This window comes from Centruroides vittatus, unplaced genomic scaffold (genome assembly GCF_030686945.1).
Source record: "Centruroides vittatus isolate TY-2023 unplaced genomic scaffold, ASM3068694v2 scaffold_3046, whole genome shotgun sequence".
In the NCBI taxonomy this organism is placed as follows: Eukaryota; Metazoa; Arthropoda; class Arachnida; order Scorpiones; family Buthidae; genus Centruroides; species Centruroides vittatus.
In genome coordinates, this window is record NW_027122699.1 from 633,544 (window position 1) to 651,313 (window position 17,770).

The 17,770-nt window shown below is 36.4% G+C and overlaps 1 protein-coding gene across 1 annotated transcript in view; it reads right to left on the bottom strand.

Moving 5' to 3' along the window:
* Window positions 1-17,770, bottom strand: part of LOC136988056 (protein unc-45 homolog B-like) — a 97,401-nt gene that overhangs the window by 45,131 nt on the left and 34,500 nt on the right. Inside the window, 2 exon segments of the mRNA XM_067285849.1 lie at window positions 122-211; window positions 295-470. Coding sequence (XP_067141950.1) covers window positions 122-211; window positions 295-470 — 266 coding nt within the window.

Sequence of the window (17,770 nt, forward strand, 5' to 3'; positions counted from 1 at the left end):
AGTTGAAATTTTTTGTTAACACTGAGAACAATTTCTAGTCTCTTTGTATTGCATTTGTTTTGAAAAAAAAGCAAATGAAATAAAAAAATTAGTTTAATCCATAAATAAGAATTTCACTTACTTGAGCTCTATTTTCTGAACTCATATTTTCATCAAGTAAAATATTAAACATATTTTTAACTTTATTTACTGTTCTAGATTGTTCTTTTGCCTAGAATATTAATGTTTACTTGTAAACAATTCATTAAAATATCTAAATTTCACTTTATTGATAAACTGTAGATCAATACTTACAATTTCCTGGATTTTCATACCCAGTCTACGGAGAACGGGTTGAATGGCATTATTATGAGGTTCCAAATGGTGAATCATCCGTGCATCTTTAAATGCTTCGTCGTATTTTTCCAGGTTTTCGTGGGCTTGGCATCGTCTAAACAGAGCTTTTACATCCGTGGGTGCCAATTCCACGGCTGCAACATCAAAAAATATATATTTTTAACCAAACCTTTTGAATATTCACAGAAAATAATTATTCGGGATATACTACCGTACAATAAGTTTGGACGATACGTGACTTCTACAAAATGCATATGTTTAGAACAATTACAAACTTGTAAAGCAAGCTTATTATAAAACTTTTGTAATTAAATGAGATATTGATTTTAAAAAATTAATAAATACTTTGCCTTATTTTTTTAATCAATATATCAATACATTTTTTGTTTATATTTTTCTTTTGTAACCTTTTATTATGCACTTTGAAAAAGACTGAAAGACCAAAGTGTATTTAAATAAATAAAAAATATGTTTCAATATTTGGCAAAGAAGTTAATGGAGAGAAATGATGAGAGAGTTACACAAAAATGAAGATTGATTATATCTGGAAAAATCTTACATGATTAATAATAGTAGTATATTCAATGAACAAAGAGATACAAGATGAATAAAAATTATAAAGTCTGAAAAGAAAACAAAATTACAAAATGAGTCTCTTATGGAAATCAGAGAACAAACATAGATGATATAATTATGTTGTCAATAGTCAGTAAAGCAAAATAGCAAAACCCATTCAACCAATCCATCTTTTTGATGTCTGGAAATTTTTCCTATTTCTGTTTGATTAGTTAATTGTATTTGAAGAAGTTTGTATAAGAACCTTAATAGACATAAAAATACCATGAGAGCTTTAGCTATTTATTTTTATTTCATGTTTATGTTTTTAGTTCCTTTACTCTTCTATTTTATTAGTTTTAAATTTTGATGATTTGCTTATAAATAATAATAATAATAATAATAATAATGTAAAAAAAATTTTTATTTGAAAAACTTTATAATGCATGCCATTTATCTCTGGAAGATTTATATTTTATGTAGAATATATTTTACATCATGAAAAAGCTTGAATACTTAAAAGAGATTTCCGAACGTTAAGAGTTTTTTTGGAAAAAAAAGTTAAATAATAATAAATGATTATAAAAATGTTCTAATCAGGCAATTGTCTCAATTCATTCAGAATATAGTCCTTTATTTGTTTGACTGTTTAAATGTCATGTCACATAAAATGAATTGTTAAGTTATTTTTATTTATTTTATTTTAACAAAAGACAATGTCTGTACACAAAGTGTTTAGCCAGTAGAAGAAGAGAGGCAAGGTGGAGGAAAGGAGGAGGGTGAAGAGATAGAAAGAAGAAAAAGGAAGGATTCCCCTGAGCGGCATAAACAAGGTTATTACTCTATGTTTAATGCTGGCATGCAGTTTTTTTTGGCCGAGAAGCCGTGGATCTAAAAGAAACCCAAGTTGTAGCATACACCAATAAGTTAGTGCAGCTACATATAAACTAGACACAGTAAACACATCAAAGTTTAAAACTAAAGTGAAAGCTTAAATCTAATACTAAAATTAAGAGAGAATCTAAGCTAACAATCCCGATAGGAAGCAGAACAACATAACTGAAACAACCAGGAGAAAAAACTTAAATCTAACTTCACTAACTTAAAATTAACATAGCTATCTTAAATCTAAATAACTTATCACTAACTTAAAATACAGTAGAGCAGTGATTATGCAAAACAATTTGAGACTAGGATTGTTCGGATAAGAGATTTTTCTGATAACTGATCATTTACAAGAAAATATATTAAACACAAAACTGTACTGTGTATATTTTGAATCATATGTCTTACAAATACATGCATATCTTATATAAAGTAGTACATTAAAGTAGGCCTACAGTTTAGGTTGGCAGGGAGGGAAAGAGTGCTGCAGCACCACAGCACTAGTGGAAATTTGAATTTGCCAACTGGAACACTTTCGGTTAATTGATGTTTCAGTTGATTGGTAGTCACATAATCAATGCTCTACTGTAGTTATATTAATTTAAAGTTAACTTATTACTACACAAGAAGATCGACAAAGGCAACAACCCAGACTGACTACAGCAGTGATTTTCAACCCTTTTAGCTCCGTGACCCCCAAATAGTAAATATAAATAAAATTAATATTTTGTGACCCCCACCCAAAGGAATAATAACAGAAAGCCTTACTATTACTAATTGAATTTTGACTGTAATTATAAATGTAAATTTTTGTAAATATTATATAATCACATTGCACTAATTTTATACATTAAGAAAATAGATCCACATATGGAGAAAATTTTAAATGAAAAACAAATGCAACCATCACATTAATTTCTTTTCTTTACATGTGTACTTATTGTAAGTAAAATGTTTATAAGTTTATAATAAATGATTTTTTCTCAAAATAATTTCATTATTGTTTTGCAACCCCCAGGTTGAGAAACACTGGACTACAGCATGTAATGACAAAAGATCTATGAGCAAGATACCAAAATAAAAAATTATATAACTAAAAAAATATTTATTTATTTATTACTTTTTTATATATAAAAAGACAAAAGACTGCATAAAGAGCAATGAAAGATAGACAAAACAGAACACAAAAACTACAAAGAAAGAAAAGAGACAACACAAAAGAACTAGCTGTACAATTAACTTTAACTGAAACTATACAATGCAAATGAGGAAACCTACATGTTGCATGTGCCATCAGGGAGAGAGGCCACAAGGGTTTGCTGTGGGATATAAATGAAAGTAAATGATGATACACTGTATGTATCTGGATAAGTTGCTGTAGAGTGCAAGGCTAGTTGTATCCCTCCAAAACAGCCACTCTCATTAAGTTATGCCTAAGTTTATGTACTTTTCAAAGTGGAAAATTAAGTGGCTAAACATTTGTTCCTCATGCTGTCCACATTTGTAGTGCGGGCTGGGATTCAAGGCAGATATTGCTTTAAGTTGCTGTGGCACGTAAGAAGCCGAGCGAGGGTAAAGTTAGGAGAAAACTGTAGAAGAGTCGCAATTGTGTCAACCCTGGAGATAAAATTAATTATTATGCCTTTATGTCCTTTCTATCTTAATTTAAATTTATTTTGTATACTAGTACTTTTTATATATTAACAGGACTTATTATACTGGTGAACTAAATAAAAAAACATTATTTTTGATCTGTAAGACTAAATATCTGCATCCATATTTTCCAGTATAATAAGTCCTGTTAATATATAAAAAATACTAGTATACAAAATAAATTTAAATTAACCTGGAGATAAAAGTTTAGGTGAGCCTACTGGTAGCGTTGTGGTCCCAGCTGTCTTGCCAAAGAATGGTAATTTGTTTTTTGACATATATGTCAATGTAAGAAGTAGAAATATAACTGAAAATGTTAGTGACTATAGACTTAGCACCCAATTTGGCAAGACAGTTGCCTCATTTCCGAAGACCCCACGATCTGGGACCTATTGAAAATCTACTCTAATATTGTTAAATTTAAGTGCCTGAGAATGTGATATATGAAATACTGTAATAAGTTTAATGTGGCTATCAGATCTGGCTATCCCTTACGCCAGTGGTTCTCAATCCGTGGTCCGTGGGCAAACGACGATAAGATTGCTATTGTACATTTGAAGCTAAATTCACATTTAGTGATGGGACTAAAATCCATCGGCACGTTTCGCTAGAATTGGTTCGAGTTTGGTCCTACCTTGGACAATGATCGCTTCGATCTCAACAGCGCGTCCTTTGTTCGTCTGTGAGGATTAATGGAGACACTGATCCTCACGAAGTATCTTACTTTATTCGTCACGTTTGCTAGATATATACAGTAGTATCATTCACTATTAAGAGGTATTTACAGCAAGTTAGGTCGGCACAGAACAAAAAGAAAAACGTCTCTCCTTGACAGCATCCGAGAGCCAAGTTCGGTCAGCGTCGATCAGCGTGCCAAAATTGCGGTGGCGCCCTCTGCCCTACACATGTACGCATATTCCCAATGGAATCGCTGTATTGTCAGCTTCCAGGGCTAAAATATTTGAATGGTGTAAAGCAGCCAATTTACAGGCATTGGCATATGCGCTTTACCGAGCACCAATTTCTAGCAGTTTAGCCGGTGGATGCTACACACCATAACACTTCCAACAATTCTATCCCTTAGCCACTGGTAGGGAGCTATTTGACTACATGAATTGTTTAAGATTTAAAAAGTAAAGAATATTCAATATTATTTTTATGTACATTTCTTTTCTAAGTTATTTTTAATTATAATTTTCTTTTAATTATAATTATATTGATAGATTTTCAGACAAAATCTTCAGAATTTTTATAACTTTTAGATGTTAATAATTTTAAATATTATGAAAAACAATTTTCCCAAGCTTGTTTTAATTATATAAATTAAGTAAATTTTATGGGAAATTTTTTGATTTATCTAAATTACATAGTGAATCGTAATATTTATATTCGTGTCCAGACTGTATCCACAAGTAACTCTTAGATATAAAAAGTATTATAATTAATGACGATCCGAACAAAGACATACTAAAAGAATTGTATGATTTAATATCATTAATTTTTACAGTACCATCTACCAGTGCATCTATTGAGCTCAGTTTTTTGACCACGAAGCAAATTCATACCTTGGCCAGGAACACTCGGTCGGAGGAAAAATTGTCGTCGCTAGCATTGCTTACAAAAACAAAAAATCTTTCAAATACTTTAATGGAGTCGACGACCAGCAACTTTTATGACAAAGTAATTAACAATTTTGCATAAAAAAGTCACCGAATAGAGTCAGTTTTAAAAAAATTAAAAAAACAAGTTTTTCTATTATTGTTTGTATCGTATCAATTTGTATTATGTATGTATTATTTGTATTTTAGAACTAAAATATATAAATTGTTTATTTTTGTCATTTCCAGTATATTTGTTTACAATTTTTATGGAAATGTGAGGTTCCGGACAGGTCAAACCGTCACGAAAGACACGAAAAACGGTTAATTTAGAGAAAAATTTATTAGTTTAAAAAACATAGGAAAAAATCATTTGTAGTCAGACACCCATTTGTTTATATCAAACTGCAAAGAAGAAATTATAAATCACAGAAGGAAGTCGTCTTGTGATTGGTGGAAGATCGAATTCATTTTCGATTTTGGCCTTACTCGCACTCCAGGCAGTAGTATAGCTAGGCTTCTCCAGGCCCGGTGTGGAACTAGATTTGTGGACCCCGAAAAAATTTTTCGGCAGGGGTGTCCTTATTCCGTAATGGTAATCGGAAACATCCAAACAAAAACAAGTAATTTTTATCTGTAAATTTCAGCTTTTAAATTTATTTATTCTGTTTTGTCCAATGTAAAACAAATTAGGTATTTTTTGCTTTGTTTACATAAATGGACTAAAATATGTTTGTGTAGTGGTTTATATAGTGTATAACTAGATTAGGGTTGAGTTGCTGGTTTTCCTGTGTAATAGGGGCCCCAGAAGCTCGAGCTGCCAACTGCTAAATTATGCTTTGTTCTGATTGTCATGAAAAATTTTTTTGGGTCTTTTTTCCTGTGATTTTGGGGCCCCCATGGGCCTATCGCTTTCCAGGGACCTGGTGCGGACCGCACCTACTGCACTCCCCTAGCTATGCCACTGGCTCCATGTAGGAGTCTCGTTACGCTTAGTAACAAAAAACCAGTCACTCAGGAAGCATGATTGAGAGAGAAGACCAATCAAAATGGACGAAAGAAAGAACGAAGATTGATATAATCCCTGACAATCGAGGACACCTCGCACTTGGTTAACATTCTGAATAACCAAAACGTTCTGAATAACCAAAACGCCGTGTCAATGCACAAAAAAACAGTTTCTCATCTATTGTGTCAACCTGTAACCCGTGCCACTTCGGACTTAGACCGTGTCCCCAACGCCAACGGAGGAAGTCTCTCCGTGCCTTACAGACTTGTCAATGCCACTGTCCCGGGGCCACCTTCGATCGACAATCAAAGAACTACATCGATGCCCCAGGACGTCGGAACAGCTGACTATCCTAAAAAAACTATTTTGTACATAGTGTATGTTTATTTTATGTTAAAATAAACAGATTTTGTCAGATACTTGTCGTCTTTGTCTCTTCCACCACCACGCACGTACGAATGGACCCTAGACCATCACTGATGCACAGTTAAGTGATTGTCCCTGGAAGTCGGCTTCTTACAGACACACATAAGACATAAGATTTAAAGTAACTGGCCGAACTCAAAGGTATAGCCAAGGAAGGAATAGGATAGGGAGAAAGAGTGAGTGAGGGAAGAGAAGAAAAAGAAGGGGTAAATGTGTAGAGGGTGGGGGGAGAGAAAGGAGAAGGGGGATGGGAGGGGAAAAGAGATAGAAGGGAAAGGAAGGATCTGTGGGCGTCTGTCGTAAACTGATTTTTGAACAGCTTAAAATAAAATACAATTAACAAGTGGAGGTTATATACAATTTGAATGGATAGATGAGATTGATGGCACCTTATGAGACTTACATGCAAGACAAAGCAGAGAACCTGTATGCTGGGAATAGAGAGCCAGGATTGGCACAGAGAAGAGTAAATAGACCATTTGTAACGTTGATGTAGAGGGATTTCAGTTGAAATCTGGTGAGTCCTGATTACTGGGTGCAGATGATGTTGGTGAGGTATTTTGTCTGTTGATTGGAGTGTGGTAGTCTGCTAACCTCAGGTTGTTAATGTACTGCACAAAAGTCTGGTAGGTGTCCTTGTCTTCACTGAAAGCGTAGAGGGGACAGGGCCAATGGTGCCCCTTGTCAGTTACCTTGCGCAGTAGCAGTTGATGGTGTTGCGTAAATTTCGTGCACGTAAAGATGAAGAGGAAAGTATCGTCCTTTTCCTGAATGTTACAGCCACAAAGTCCATTTCCTTTGTTAAGGAACCTGTGTAAATAACTTTTGAAGTTACCATGCCCCGTTAGGATTTGCATAAGAACGTGGGTCGTGCTCAGATGCTTCAGGTAAGGCCACGTGATGACGTCTGGGATAAATTGAAAGGTGTTGCATACAGTGGGACTGTTTTCTCAGTCAGATTGCCACCAAGCCATGATAACAGAGTGAAGTTCATTGCACAGGAAGGAGACTGAGACTGCTGTATATGAGTAGTTAGAAGCTACATTGTGGGCATTTTTACCAAGCTAATCAACTTTTTCATTTCTACTGGTGCCAGAGTGTCCCTTGATCTAGTGGAAGCTTTCCTTCCAGTGCCTTTATGGTGTTCAGACAGTTCTGGATGATTGGAAGTTTATAATTTTCATTTTTGATTTTGTGCAGTGCCATGCAGCTGTCACTTATAACGTAGATGTGAGGTTAGCCAGGGTATAGAAAGTAGGAAATTACTCTTTACACCACTTACGGACCCTGTTGCTAAACAGTTACTCGGAAGTACAGGATGGCTTCCTTGAGTTATTATTTTCCAACAGGAATCTGTAAAGATACCCAGTTGTGCAGAGACGCGTTTGTGCCCCTGTGCATTTGTTTTCTCCTGACGCCAGTTAACTTATTAATTTTAGCGAGTTAACGAACCTTAAACCTCGTGGAATAACAAGGGGGAGGAATGATGGGTAAGTTTTGGAAGAACTTACTTATCATTTGAGTCAGAGATGAATCCAATTTTAACTATAACAATCATATATTTAATTAAACAAATAAAATGAAATACAAAGGATAAAGGTATCATATTCGATCAAATCTATGTCTATCTTATTCTATTTCCTATCACAGAGAGAGAGTTTACAACAATATTCTAGGATCATATACCTCATTAATGATGATTCTAGATGGTTTCCATTGGCACATAATATTAAGCCCTTATCTTCCACTTACGCATGAGCTTCCATCTATATTAGAGGACCAACCCTTGCTCCTACTTCAGAAGCTTTAGGTGGACTCTTATCTATTGGAAAACCCAAATGACTTTCTCTCACGACGAAAGTTTTCAGCGAACTCCCCGATTTCGGTGTGAATTTCGATAATATTCTATTGCCTTATCCAATCAAAATCTTTCAATATTACATCATAATAGGGGTAAAACAAGGGGTAAGACAATTGACGTCAATCCGTTTTTGTTAATGATAAAGATCTTAAAACGGATTTCTATTTCCTTTGTTATGAAAGGGGGGTGAAATCCTCTCCTTTCTAAAATCAATTATTTCATTTAATAAATTTTATATTTTCTTTAACACTAACAAATTTCAAATAATACAATTAAATCCCCATACGATAATATAAAACAAAAGGGTTTTCTAAAGTAACCACTTGGTAATAATTAAGTTTAACAATGGTGAGGGGGATGAACTGGTGCGTGAGAAAGTTCTGTTAACATCTGCAAGGAAGTTCTAAACGGAAACATCTTCCTTTCACCAAATGTATTTTTTATCATAGATAAAAATTATATAATATTCTATAAAACAATATAAATTACACTTCGATAATTATTTAATCTTAAAATTTAAGGGGGGAGAACAGGGGGGACTTCCGGTCCTCACATAGATTTTATTACCTTTATAGTATTGGGTGTTATTTTGGATATGATTGACTGACTTCCAAATAGCAAGTGACTCTCTGCCTGATTTATTGTACAGTTTTCATTTAATTTATAAGCGGCTTCCCAGAAAAATTTCTTGGGGTCTTTAAGGCAGGCTGCAGCTCCAACCGCCCGTGGAGCCTTTGAACCGTCTGTAAATATGCATAGGCCCTTTACGGATGAAAGGTGTTGTAGGTCAAAGTTGTTTGAGATAATGTTGGCCAGGTGGATTGCTGGTTGGGAGATGTTTAGGTCCAGCCCGAGGTTGATAATCTCGTCCACCAAAATATATACCGATTTAGGGACTTTTAGGTTGTCCAGTGTCTTATGGATGGCATCTGTGTGTTTATTGGTGAGGATAGACTTTATGATGAGGTTCTTTAGGAACTTGTAGGTAATGATTAGATTGATTGGGGTTAAGCCTGTGATTACAAGGAGAGCTTCAGTTGGGGCAGTGGTATATGATTTTGTTATGGAGATAACTGCACTCCTTTTTTTAACTCTGAGAGGAGCTTCCTGCGAATGTGGGCCTTGTTAGCAACATAACCCCAGACCTCACAGCCACAAGTGAGAATGGGTTCAATAGCACCCTTGTAAATAGTTTTGTTATTGTGCAAGTCAAGACCCCAGCAATTCCAGGCAATTGCTTTTGGATGATGCTATTAGCTTTATCATAGGTTATTTTATATGGTCTTTCCAGGACAATTTAGGGTCCAGGATGACCCCTAAGTATTTGATGTTAGTTGCATGCTGGATCCTATTCCCATTAATGTGAATAGTTGGCTTCTTTGTGAGTGGGTTCTTCTTTCGGAAAACCATAGACGAACACTTGTTATAATTAATTTTTAGGTAGTTATCCTTACTCCTGTTGTGCACTAACTTCAGAAAGTTATTTGTGTGACCTTGAAGGACTTCTTGATTTGAATGTGAAGGCAGAATGACTGCGTTGTCTGCATATCCATATATCAGAGGGTCCCCATCATGGGGAGGGCCATTGGTAAGATTGAAGATCCCATTGTATAGGATGTTCCACAGGAGAGGTCCTGATTTAGAGCCCTGTGGGCATCCTGTGGTGATTTCATAGCAGTGTATGATTTTTCCATTCTCCATGGCAATGGCTGTTCGCTCAGAAAGATAGCTTTTTAGCAGATAAAAAATGTTGGGGCAGTGGGAGTTCGCCAGGCTAGCCAAAATGGCCAGCCTCCATGCGTGGTCAAACGCACCTTTAAAATCCATGCTGACTAAAATAGTGTGCTTCCCTGCTTTTTTGGCTGTTTGAATATACAGTCAAGTCCGCATAAGTCGACACCCCAAGGGGAAGTGGAAATGTGTCAAGTTATCCAATGTGACAACTAAAGCAAAGTTGGAAAAAAACCAAGAAAATACAATTAGGAAAATACAGAAGTGTGTTATACAGTAGTATAGGCTTACAATACATTGTGTTCTCCATTTACAATTACTCTGTAAATGAAAAACTGAAAAATTCATTTAGTGTTGTTTGTTTCAAGCACTTAACTGTCTCGACTTTCTTTTTCAACGATCATGAATGCCTCGAAAACATCATCTTTGCAATTGTCAATTGTTGGCAAGTAACGTCTAAGAATTCTTAATGCTTCTAGCATGAGAAAATGCAAAATTGGATTCTGGTGTGACGTTGATGTAGGTTGTATATTTTCTTTTTGTTTATCTGTTATTATTTTATACATAAAAATACATAAGATGTTAAGGCATTTTTATTAACATGTATATACAGTAGAGCATCGTTTATCCGAAAGCTGATTAACCGAAAGCTTTCCAGTCGGACTGTGTTGTGCTGAATCAAATGTTTTTGATACTAGATTAACTTCTAAAGTATAATTTTTTTGTTTTTATATTTTTCAATATATTTATTTTGTACAAACAAAATAAAAAAAATAATTTTTAAAGATACAATAGCAATTCAGTGTTGAGGGCTTGCCTGGTGGACGAGTGGGAAAATGCCCTTTTAATCAAAGTACTAAATGCTGCAGCTTTGTAGGTGAATGGGTCAGATGAACCCACCGGTATGTATATAGAAACGGCATAAGGTTTACGGTATACCAACGTGACGATGGCGGATCCTTCTACTTTAATGTTTATATCCAAGAAATGGACCTCAGTATTGCTAGATTGATCTATTTCCAGCGTTAGGCCGTAGGGATTATCGTTAACAGTTTTCACGAAATTTGAGATGTCAGGTATTGTCTTCCACATGATGAGGATGTCGTCTACATACCTCCTATAGAGTAAGATGTTCGGGAGGATCCGCCATCGTCACGTCAGTATACCGTAAACCTTATGCCGCCTCTATATACATACCGGTGGGTTCATCTGACCCATTCACCTATAAAGCTGATACAATAGCCTTGATTATTGTTATAAAAATTTTCGTTAGGCTTAAAATCTACGAAAATTCGACACGAAGTGACACGCAACAGAGAAAAATTTCAACAAAAATTTGAGATAGGTTAATATATTTTTTCATACCTAATCGGTTATCCGAACAACACCAGTCCCCAACTGATTCGGATAAACGACACTCTACTGTATATATTAATAATATTAATATATTATTATATTATTAAATATATTAATTATATATTAATAAATAAATCAACTCCCCTTCCTGAGAAAAAAATGAGTTTGCACCACACGTGCAGAGTGAATTCATTTTTTTCAGGAGGGGTGACGACTTATCAGAGTGTGGGACAGCAAAAGCATGTCAACTTATCCAGTAGTGACGAGTTAAATGGTGTCCAGTAAACCGGAGATTTTTAACATTAATGCCTATGTAAGTTGGCTGGGACCACAGAAAATTACTACTTAACCGATGGTTTTGAGTTATCCGAGTGACAATTTATGCAGAGTCAACTGTAGTAAATTATACCTTCTAAGGCAGGGATGGGCAACCTGCGGCCCGCATTCATATATTTTGCAGCCCGCGACGCATAAAATCTGAATAAATATATCAATTTCCCAGCTTAAGGAAGTATGCAATAAAATTCAAACGTTATTTTTACTTATGTACAACTTATGTATGTGAATAGTTTTTCTCGCAATGAATTTAGTAAAAATTAAAACAAGAAACCTGCTAACAGACACATCGAAACTAATTTAAAACTAGCAGTGATGAATATTTAACCAAATATTTCCAATATATTACGTTTACATCAGTTCCAGAAGCTAAATTAAGTATACCTATGCTAATTTATAATTATATATGAATAAATAATTCTGATTTACCAACATTTTTTTCTCTTTCTCTTGTATGCGGCCCGCATCGGTTCAGAAGTCTTAAAATGCGGCCCTTACATAGAAAAAAGTTGCCCATCCCTGCTCTAAGGCATGACGTGTAGCTTCACCTCTCTTGAAACCATATTTATTGGGATGTAAAGAGTGGTTGATGTTTAGATGATATAGAATCCTTTCCACCATTAGGGCATCCAGGACCTTACCGATTACTGAGATCAGAGAGATGGAATGACAATTTGAAGCCTTAGTAGGAGGGGTGTCCTTGGTTTTAGGGATCAAAAGTGGAAGGAGGCCTGATGGAGGCCTCCTTCCACTTTTTCAGAAAGTATCCGATAACTAAGCATTTGTTAAATAGTACCAGGAAAGTTGTTGGGTAGCAGCATAGGCATGTTGGGCCATTCTCCAGTCAATGGCATCTGGTCCAGGAGCCTTCCTTTTTTTGATGTGATGAAATTGACGGGCGATTTCTTGGGCTGTGAACAGTTTATCATTAGTATTTGATAGTGTATTTTTACTCATTTTTCTCACCTTCCTGTGGTAATCAGTGTCATTAGTAGGGTTATCAGGTGGAAAGAGTTCTGAGAAGATAGTGCTATAGGTATCTTCTACCGATGAAACAGAGTTCTGGGAATTGAAGATGGTTGCATAATATGGAACAGAGTTCTGGGAATTGAAGACGGTCACCTCTTTTTAATAGCAGTATAATATGAGATTACCCAAGGTTCCTTTTCATTTGATGAAGTGCAGAAGTTATGCCAGAATTTTTTCCTGGTATAGTTGATTAATTTTATTCCCTAAAGAGCTTTTGATAGTTTTGGTAAAGCTGCTGTTTTTTGTGTGGGTCCATTTCCTTTCGGGGTTGCCTCTTCGCAGACCGCACCTTCTTTCTTTGTTGTTCTAAGTCCCTGTTCCACCAGGGAGCCAAAGGTTTGTTTGTTTTGACCTTTGCGGCCTGATAGAAAGCCGTATTGATTGCCCTCTGGAGTTGATCCACCGCAAAATAAATGTCAGTAGTAGTATCTATATGAGGACAGACCTGTGGGATCCCACTGGTGTTTTAGAAGTTCTTGGTAGTAGTCCCAGTTTGTGATGCTATGGATACTTAAGTTTGTGGGGGGGTTTATCCCTGTAACTTTAGTGAGAATGTAGGGCATGATCACTGACCGAGATTTCATCCTGTGTTTGACAGTCAATGTCCAGTTCCAGAAGTTTACTATTACCCAGACAGAGGTTGATCCAGCTGTCCCCATTCGTGCTGGAGAAGGTAGGCAAGTGGCTGGTGTTGAGCGAGTGATAATCAAGCTCTGCCATCAATTCATTCACTGCATATCCTCAATTGGACTATACCAGATTGGGGACTTTGCATTGAAGTCCCCACATATTAGGATTGAGTGCTGAGGGAGGTTGTTGATTAAGTCCCTTATATCTTTAAGGGGAAAAGAATGTCTCTGAAAGTGGTGCATAGAGATTAATAATGTAAATATTGTCCAAGCCTAGGTTGACCCTAACAGTGGTAATATACTGGTTACAACCTTGAGTTATTAATTGCACATTCAGATTGTTGTTGAGGATTTGGAAGCCTGTTTTTATGGGTTGGTTGTTAGTATTCCCTGTAAAAATTTTGCCTTTGCCAAGCAGGGCAACATTACCTTTGTATAAGTAGGGGTCCTGGAAGGCCAGAATATCAGCCTTCTTTTCTATGACTATCTTTGTTGTTTGTGAGGAGGCAGCCTTGCTCCTCTGTAGGTTAATTTGAAGGATACAGAGAGTGTTAGATGGTTGAAGCATGAAGGTGTTGCTTGGGTCACTACTGTGGAAGTTGCTATCCATATTGAGCGAATGGGGAGAAGCCATTATTCGTATTGGGTTGCCTGAACCTGGATCGCTTTGTACTTTATAAACATTTGGCAGCTTTTGTCAAAGGCATTGTGGTCAGTATATACTCTTTTAATCTCTGGCACTGTGCTGTTATGTTTTTTGCAATTGATGCAGACTGGATCGTTCCAGAGATATGGGCAGTCCTTAAACTTGTGTTTCTTTGTACAATGTGTGCACTGTTGTTTTTTGGTGCACCCGTGGAAGGTATGGCCATAGCCTGCACAGCTGAAACAGTGTATGATAGAAATATAATCATCTATTTGTATAGAGCTCCAGCTTATGTATACTCTTCTGGATTCCATTAAGTAGTTTCCCCTTTGTTGGTTAGGGTTTCATGTGTTTGCACTGCCGATTTAAACTTTTGAATATCAGTCTCATCGTGAACCTGAATCTTGACGTCCCCGCTTGGGAGAGGTCTAACAGCCTTAATCCTAACCCCAAGACTCTTTGGGTCTACATGGAATTGGAGTAGGTCCACAGTCTCTTCCGGTATCGGTTCTGGGTCTTCAGGGTTTTTGATTGCTGCTATAACTATTTCATGGCTTTCGATTCTTGGGTTTTTGATCCCATCTAATTCGGCTGCTTTTGCCGAGATGAATTTGGTCATTCTACTTGTCGGCTTCAAGTTTTTCTGCAGGGTTTCTGAGTATGTGGCCTTACTTGGAGGTAGAGATGGGCCAAGGACTTGACCCTCTCCCTGAGGGCCAGAATCACTCCAAAGATCTGGTTGGTAGCACGCATTTTAACCGCTGCCTCCCTGGCCTGAGCACGTTCTTTGGTCCTAATGGAAGCATTAGAGTTGGTGCGGATATTGTTTAAAATTATCTCAGTTATCATTGATAGAGTTTATTAGTTCCTCTTCAATAAAACTATTGTTGAGGGATCTGTTGTCCTCTGCCACCATATTGTAGAACTTTAGCAATGAAGGATGAGTTAAACAAGGCTAGCCAAATGGCTTAACACAATAATCACCAGTAAAAATGTCCTAGAGGCAAGACTTATGTCAATTAGTGCAAAGTTCCAGAGTCCAAGGAGTAGTCCATGAAAATATCTGTTTGTGATCTAATGGGTAGCGATGATAAACAGAAAACAATACCATGCCAAACGGCTGTGAAAAGATAAACCATAACTGTTACACCGAGCCAAACGTAATCATGTGCAATGTAAACTAATAAACAATCTTATTCGTGGATTACCTTATCAAGATTGTTAAAACAATCTTGATAAGGTAATCCACGAATAACAACTTCAACACACCACTGGCAGGAGCATGCTAATTGGCTGTATCGTGCCGAGTGGCTATCAGAACCACATGGTGAAATAACAGTTCTTTGTTTAGCGGAACTTAATTTCGATTGCGATTACGTGGTTGGCAATTGACATAATAAGACCAAACTTGGAGGATCAGTTAACATCAAAATGGTCTATCAAAAACCAAAGAGAAGTCCGAAGTAACACAAACAGGGGCCCCGATGGGGCTGACAAATTTCCAAAATTTCTAACGATGATAACTTTCAACAGAATGTTCCAATTTTAAAAATTTTTGTACTTACAGAGAGCAGATTAATTCCCAATTAAAATGATATATAATATGTGTGGTTAATCCAAAAAGGAACACACATAATTTTGACAAAACCGAAAGCACTAGTTTACCATCCAAACACTAAGGCCAACAGGCCACACTGCCTTACAGAAACACAGCTTCCATATCATCAAATGTCACAGCATGCCACTGAGGAAGGGTTTTTTTTTTTATCTGTGCCAAATTTTCTTATATTGGCAAGCAGAGCCACTACAAGAAATCTTACCTTCCTTAATAATTTTGGTAGCATCCGAGTCACTATAATCTTGCCAGGGCAAGTTGGCAAGGTTGTCCTTCCAAATTTTCTTAATTTCTAAATCTATAGGGGTCAAATCTGACATTACCAATAAAGCACTAGTGGATGTAGTCCTGTGTGCCTTGCAGATGCAGAGAGCAGCAATTCTCCAGACAGATAACAGTTTACATCTGTTGTATACTTTTCAGGCCACATGATCCCAGACATTAATGGCATAAAGGAGGACGTTGAATGGCCCCCTGTAAATGAGTTTAGTAGTGTTGGGACTTAGGCCCCAAGTGTTCCTGGAAATACCAGCAAGGATACTGGCCATCTTTACAGCTTTGTCTTTGATGTATTTGATGTGAGTGTGAAGTTAAGCTTCTTGTCAAGAAAAACACCTAAATATTTATTTCCTTTGTCCACTATATATTATGTGGTCCTACTGTAAATGCATGGTCAGTTTCCTAACGACTACCAACAATCATACTTTTGCATTTGTCTGTGTATGCCAAATGTTCCACTGGTGAATGATTTTGAGAATGTTGTTGCATACATCCAGTAAGCAATCACTGTTCTTGTGAAAAGCTGAAATGACAGTGTCATCCGCATAGCCTTGGATGAGGAAACCAGGAGGCATGGTTTCGTTTAGGTGCAGGAGAGAGTTGTAGGCAATGTTCCAGAGTCCAGAACCAGACCTGGATCCCTGTAGACAATCCCAGAGTGATTAGAATGACAATGTTATGTTGAGTTGTATAAACATCTGCACTCCTGTCGGTAAAATAGAAATAAAGAAGTTTGTAAAGATTTTGATGGCAGTGATGATTGTATAAGGTATGCAAGATGTGATCAAAGGCATCTCTAAAGTCAATTGTGATTATAGCAGTGTGTTCATTGTTTTGCTTAGCCTGTTGATGTGATGAGTAACTTGTTTAATGGTGTTTAATGAATCTCATGCAGGACCCAATGCTTGCATATATGCCAAGTGATCCTATTAATCATAGACCATCTGACACTTTTCCTAAAGTAGGGAGAAGGCAGACTGGTCTATTTCTTCTAAGTGTTAGCATTACTGGGAGATAAATTTTGGCACTAGCCCTTTTCCACTGATTAGGAAAAAGTCCAGTGTTCGGGCATGTGCTGAAGAGAACAACAAAAGCTGTCAAAATGGCCTCAAACACATGTTTTATCATCATAGTACTTAAGCTGTAAAGGCATGGGGCTTTGTTGTCATTGAGTGAACAGACGGCATTATACATCTCAGTATAAGTGAAGTTGTGGTCATTGTTGGTGTTAGGATACATGCATGTCAAACTTCTGATGCCACTTGAGTACTATTGTCTTCAAGCAGGCCATCAGAAGGATATAAGCCAGGAGTGGGCAAGCAAGAGTTCAGTGGGAGCCAAAGTGTAGGTTTTGCAAAATGCATGGGAGCCACAGTTCTGTACTGTTGTGATGGATAGTATGGTAAGGCGCATGATTTTATTATATAATATAAATATAACATAAAACAAATATTAAATTGTTTTATTAAACATATTTTCACAAAATTATAAAAATAAAATTGTAAAAATAATAATAAAAAATAGAAATTAACACTTTCAGCAAGAGCCGCATTTGTCCATGTCTGATATAAGCTAATGAGAATGTGAGTGATGGTGTCTTCAGTGTTGTTTGTGTAACAGCTGTTTCAGAGCTGGATAGTGATGAAGTCTAATTTCTTTACTTTTCTGTTGATTTTAATCTACTATATCTTGGCTAATTCTTTCACATTCCAAACAGAATGTGAAAGATTAGAAAAATCACCCATAACCTCAATCTTCCTTTTCCTAAAAGGAGCACATGTCAAGAACCCAGGTGTACCCAGGTTGTTTGGGTTTGCAAAAATGCA